Source organism: Osmerus mordax, chromosome 2 (assembly GCF_038355195.1).
Source record: "Osmerus mordax isolate fOsmMor3 chromosome 2, fOsmMor3.pri, whole genome shotgun sequence".
NCBI classification, from domain to species: Eukaryota; Metazoa; Chordata; class Actinopteri; order Osmeriformes; family Osmeridae; genus Osmerus; species Osmerus mordax.
In genome coordinates this window covers 6,519,028-6,525,347 of record NC_090051.1, presented here as the reverse complement: position 1 = coordinate 6,525,347, position 6,320 = coordinate 6,519,028, and the positions used below count along the sequence as shown (strand labels likewise).

The window sequence follows — 6,320 nt, the reverse complement described above, 5'->3', positions numbered from 1 at the left end:
ACTGCGTGAATTAATGGGCTCCTTCACTTGACAACTTAATCTGACCTAATCAGAGTTTTTTGTCTGCTCCTTCCATCCTCAGATTCAATGTTTACGCTTGAGGAAGGTACTCATTAGCACCGTGTAACAGCTATTTCTATTATAAAGACCGTGGCGTGTGTATTTTTCTACACGTTCAGCCCCGCCCTGGACACTGTTTAGACGCACTGATATCACGCAGTTGCGTAATTTGACAAGCCCAAGCGTAAAACAGAGGGAATGCCGCTTGACAGCTGCCTGGCTTTCGCAATTTGATGTAATGAGAAAGCACATATGCTGATTCTTTTTCCGAAAGATCTTGGTTAATTGGACACAAACATCAGCGTTTATGGCCACTGACTTGTTGACGAAGAATGTTTGGCTTGCTCCAGGGCAGGACGTGCCGTCTCATCTTAAACTCCCACCGCTAGCTGACGGTCTGAAAGGTGAAGATCATGGACAAGTGTTTTACAACACGAGGGATGCGATCACTGGAAGTTCTTCATCTTTTCAAGACTACAATCTGGTAGGTTACATTTATGTTACAGATAGACAATGTACTACATACCGTTGATATGGCATCACTCGATCGCAGCCAATACACACCCAGTTTTGAAATGGGGCGTATTGAAAATATATATATTTTATGAAATATGCGTTTTGTCTATAGATGGATTCTAAATATAGGCTAATAACCTAACATAGTTGGTTAATCGACAATTTAGGCGACATTCTATTATCCCATGTTGCAGGTAGCCTAGTTTATGATTGCTTGACAACGCTCAGGGGGTTTTGCGATGAATGGACAGGCAAAGAGATGGTTTCTGTCTCTGTTGCATTACAGATCACCATTAGCCTAAGCCATTCACTGCCCAAACAAAATGTATGCCCAGACAGTGCACTGAGATGCAACGTTGCACGCTGTCTCAAACTTGGATGCATAGCGCCTCAGAGCAGCTGGATGTTCTAATTTCAGCCCTAGATTCCCCTAGCTTAGACGGGAGCTCTTCAGACGCGCGACTGCTGGGGTAGGGAGGGGGACTATGGGTCTTTTATGTGGCAACCCAAAACAGTAGCCTTCCTCGGTTCCTGCTACTCCGTGAAGTGATGTTCTCCGGTTTAGTTTGTTTTGATCATCCTAATTTAACTGCACTTAATAATGGTTCTATTTGGTTTGAAAGAGTAATAAACGAAATGCAATAGCGCAATTCGAGCGACTTTGCGGTTTTGCATCGGTCAGCGTTGTCTTTTTTGGGAGCTGGAATGAACGGTTTTTACGGGAGAGGAGGGAATGTCGCGATAGGCCATCGGGGAGTGCAGTGTACATGATAAATTTTTCTCTGCTGACTGTAGCTTATGAATACAGGCACCTAGAGCTCGAGTTCACGCTGTGAACTGAGTGACCAGTTAATATTAAACGTGTGATTAACAAACTTCCATCTCTTGTCAGTGAAGTGATATAAAGTGTATCAAGTCTATACTGTGACCAGATAACCAGAACACTTTGGTCTGTATAAAGTCCTTGTTCTGGAGCTCTCTAAGGATTTGGTTGACATTCAAAATGTCACAATTCTGACTGCCCTTTTCCATATTTTCCAGGGAAGATCCGAAATGGATAAGTACCTTTCCAACCACACCCAGAGGGTAGCTGACCACAAGAGACTGTGTAGGGACAGTGCTTCAATCCTGGAGCCTTCCTTCACTGAGGACCTGGGTTCTCCATATAGCATCAACATGAGCCTACTCCTTCCTGAGGTCAGCTACCTCCACCCTGGCTTCTGCAGGCCTCTGAGATCCATCAAGACAGAGCCCCTCTCCCACTCTCTGATCCCCCCCAATTGCCATGGCAATGGAACACCATCCGCCATACCCGAGTTCCAGGGCCACTACGCCACCTCTACAGACACAGGTGGAGGAGGTTTGTTCATAAAACAGGAAATTCCCTCACTGGACTTCCAGGACGTCCCGTTGTTCCAGCTGTTGAACTCTGAGCTGGAGCATCTGATCCCTGGGCCGCTGGGGAACCCTGAGCTCCACTCTGGGGTCTCCATGACACCCTCCAGCCTCCCCTTCTCCAACGCCCAGCTAACCCCAGCTCAGAATGCCCTATGCCCCATGAGCGGCCCCCACATTGGTGGTGGCAGCTACTCTCTCATCCCCCAGTTCAACCACCAGCAGAGACCAGCCTACCTACCCCCATCCCCACCCAGCTCAGAGCCGGGGAGTCCAGACAGGGCAAAAGAACTGGTTCAGAACATCTCCCCACCCCCCTCCTATGCAGCCAGCATAGCTTCTAAATTGACAGTCCCCAACAATGCCATCGTCCCAGTCCAGACCCCATCCACCCAGGAACTAGGCCAGGGCCCCAGTGTTGGACCAGTCCAGGCCTCAGGTCAGGTCCAGGCTGCTGGTGTGAGCCCTGTGTCCCCAGGACCTATCCAGTCTTCTCCAATCATGTTTAACCGCCGGAACAACCCAGATCTAGAGAGAAGAAGGATTCACCACTGCGATGTCCCAGGTTAGAGAATCTCAGTCTCACCTTTTCTTACAAAGAACATTATTGTATTGTACTGAGCTATAATCCTGCTTGATAGTGGCCTTGTGTACATTCTCAGACACAGTCACAATTGCCACACAAATCACATAAAAAATCAATGCACGGTCATTCAAAGGAAAAGTCCACAGTTCAAGCTGCGCTAAAACAGTGAAGAAAAAAACTGACATGAGTAACGTAATGATCAAACGAATATAACCATAGAAGGTCCCTCTTTCCCAAACTTGAATGTTCTTTCTGATCACCAATATTAGAACACCCCTCACCTTTGGCTTAGGTTCCTTTGCTCATGGCAAATCCCCTTGCTATAATGACAACTAAAATATTTGATTTTCCCTTTTTGACAGGATGTAAAAAGGTCTACACCAAGTCCTCCCATCTAAAAGCCCATTTGCGTACTCACACAGGTGAGTGTTTGCCTTTTATAACATAATGAAAAGTTCGCTTATGGCCAGCCTTATTTTGGATGCAAGTATGTAATGTTGCTGGGCAGAAGAATGTTCCTGGCATGCTGATGCGCTCCGCTAGCTGACAGAAACCTGGCCCACATGCTACTTCTGTCAAGCCCCTTGGCTGTTTTTAAAATAAACAGAGTGTGTGAATCTTAACATTGTTTTTCTGGACATGAACATGATTCAACTAGACTTCATAAGAAATCACATCAAATTGAGTAGAATGACATGAAAGAATGTGTCAGCATGAAATCTTTGCTAAAAGTGCCTGAAACCAGTAAAACACAGCAGTTATTCACCGAAGGTAGCGAGGTAGAATAGTGTTCTGGTAGAGGATACCTGTGTTTGTGAAGGACCGTGTGCAGTGGTGACGTACTACAGTGGTGCCTGCCGATAGCTCACCCTCCTCTGTGTGCTGCCTTACAGGAGAGAAGCCGTACCACTGCTCCTGGGAGGGGTGTGAGTGGCGTTTCGCCCGCTCCGACGAGCTGACTCGCCACTTCAGGAAGCACACTGGGGCCAAGCCGTTTCAGTGCGCTGTGTGTAGCCGCTGTTTTTCCCGATCCGACCACCTGGCCCTTCACATGAAAAGACACCAGAGCTAAAGGGCAGCCCTGCTAACGCGCGCGTTCTCAGATTGGAATTTCACTTAATCTGTCATCTCATTGAGACAATGATATGTGGCGCTCAGAAAAACAGCCACGTTACTGAATGTTAAAATTATTTGACTGACCATATTCCTAGGATTAGACCACTTGTCCCTAGTGGAAATATATTTTTATGTTAGTTATAGTGCTGGCCCACACAAGGAATATTGCTATTATTATTATTGCTACAGATATTATTGTAAAAAGGTTCAATGTTTACTTTTTGAACTGAAGTTTTTTAATATATTTTTTCCATGTAACCCAACAAACTTTCAAAAAAATATTGGGCTGTGCCATCTTTAAGAGAGAGCACAAAGCTATGTGCAGCACAGCACAGTAGGCACTAGACAATTCTATGATTTCACAAGCCAATTCTGCTACTGTGTGTATGATATCTACATTATGCTACTTGGTGAAAGACAAGCTCAAGACTCAAGACTGGAATGTACAAAGGGAATACTAAGTACAACTATTTTTTTCCTTTTATATTGTTTCCTCAAATTTAATGATAAGAAATAATTTATTAGATATTATTTTTTACTCGATTTCAAAAGTGCCTTTTTGATGTTTTGGAAGACTTCTTTGCCCTGCCTGCAGGGTACCATCTGGTACATTGTATACCTTGTATTTATGAAAGGACTGCTGCGTCCTACTTGTAAAACTGTCATTGTATTTATTAAAAAGTAAAATGTCATCACACTAATTAAATAACAGGGCAAGAAAGAAAAAACACAAGGAATCAGGTTGCTCTTTGTTTGAGATGTAAATATTTTGTAAAACCTGCGTTTCTGATTCCGATACTAAGATATGATGGTATTCTTTTCAAATTGATTTGAGTTTTACACTTCCGGGGTATTTGACATGTTTTCTTTATGTCGTTCACGTTGTTGTATTTTAGAAGAGCTAGTAATAGAATAGAACTACAGTGTTGCTACATGTCACTTTTACTCATGGCTTGGGTTAGAATGACTTACAGTTAATTGGTAACAACATGTTACTATAATAGTTTACTTTTTGGAATCAAAGTAAAACTCCACAAGAACACTGTAATGTACTGCTGTTGGTAATTAGCTCTTCAGAGTTGTTTGTGGTTATCATTGAGAGAATAGCATACTGTCGGCTGTATAACAACCGTGTGCTCAGACAGTTGCCTGGATGAGAAATGGAGCAAAATGACAAATAAAAGGTGTGTCTAAAAATGGTAAAGTACTGTAGGTACATTTTATCCTGAATTAAATTCACTTTAAATGGAATGCATTGGGGTCGCTATTGTAGCGGACAAACGGGGTCCATGGGTCAATGATGGGTCTATGTGCCTTTCCATATGTAGAGAGTTGAGAGAAAGCACCATAACCTCCAGTCATGCTTCGAGGCATTCCTCATACCTCATGCAAGAACAACAAGGTGTCCATTTTGCTCATTAAACGACTATGCAAATAGACTCATGAAGTATTTCACCTATCCAACAAAAGATTGTTGTCAACCTCCCACAGTGTCTGTGTGAAGAGCAGCAGAAATAAATGTACACATCAGTGTGAATAAGCTTTCATGTCGTTGACACAGAATATTTGGTCTTCACAAAGATGTGAGCGGTTTCACCTGAAATGGCTCTGCTATTTTTCCAAGCACCATGCCAACACTAACAGTAACATTATCATACCAACCTGTGTTGTTACTAGACCATAGCCTTTAGCGCTTTGGTTAACGCCTGCTGACACGTAATCTGGCAATTATGTGCATTCAAACCACTATTCACTCATTTTAATCCTCACTCACGAACAACATGCCATACTGTTTACTGTATCCCATACAGTTATTCTCTTAGTGCTAAAAATACTCAGTGGATTAACAAAATAAAAGGAAAAAACACATATATAAGGTTTAACAATATCATATGCAAGAGGACATCCTATTCGGTCAGTCAGGATACTTGTTTGGATTGTTGCTGTAAAGCCCATTTTAATACTGTCTGACACGTATACATTTAACAAAATCGAATATCTTCCAGAGAACTTTGACAATAACATATTGTAACCTTGCATGTCCAGTACTAGGGAGTGTAATATATGGTATACTGTGGTAATATTGTATTTATGGGAGGTACACTAGCACAGAATAGACAGATCATGTGAAACTTGTGATTTCTCAGGTCTTGGCTTTTCATCATTGAGAGTGTGTCATGTACAGTACCACTCAGAAAAGGTCTGTCTAGTACTCATCCCTCACCACTGCTAGCACAGTGCTAGTGTCTTAGTAACAGCTCAGAGGCGAGGCTTGGGGCTTACACGTCCAAATGGTTTATCGGAGGCTTCATCTGAGAGATCAGGCCCTGTATATCAAACAAGGTGCTGATAATATTGCTTGAGGCAAATAGGAAATACAGTTGGGCATATGTACACATACATACAAGCAACATACAGAACAACATAATATTACATATTTTATAATACTTTAGAATACCAATTAGGGTAATTATTTACTTATCGCTCATCTTACGTTTTATATAAAGTCATCAAGTTCTATCCAGGTCTACCCACAAGGGATCTGGTCGTGTTGCAACCAAACCATACGGCTGAAATGGCAGTGTTAGACTTTACAGAAGACAAAGCTATACAGGAAGGAGTAGTAGCTGCCTTATTTTATTTGGAC

The 6,320-nt window shown here is 42.7% G+C and overlaps 1 protein-coding gene across 1 annotated transcript; it reads left to right on the top strand.

The window, feature by feature from the left end:
• Positions 1 to 259: 259 nt before the first annotated feature.
• Positions 260 to 4,365, top strand: klf5b (Kruppel like factor 5b). The gene is made up of 4 exons (XM_067258484.1): positions 260 to 544; positions 1,618 to 2,536; positions 2,920 to 2,979; positions 3,451 to 4,365. The coding sequence occupies exons 1-4, from the start codon at positions 368 to 370 to the stop codon at positions 3,627 to 3,629; spliced, it is 1,335 nt and encodes a 444-aa protein (XP_067114585.1). The 5' UTR covers positions 260 to 367; the 3' UTR covers positions 3,630 to 4,365.
• Positions 4,366 to 6,320: the final 1,955 nt, after the last annotated feature.

Bases quoted from the DNA above. Each gene is read 5' to 3' on its own strand.
- klf5b (XM_067258484.1), top strand. From the start codon at position 368: ATGGCCACTGACTTGTTGACGAAGAATGTTTGGCTTGCTCCAGGGCAG. The intron at 545-1,617 runs GTAGGTTACATT...CATATTTTCCAG, and splicing joins CTTTTCAAGACTACAATCTG to GGAAGATCCGAAATGGATAA. The intron at 2,537-2,919 runs GTTAGAGAATCT...CCTTTTTGACAG, and splicing joins TCACCACTGCGATGTCCCAG to GATGTAAAAAGGTCTACACC.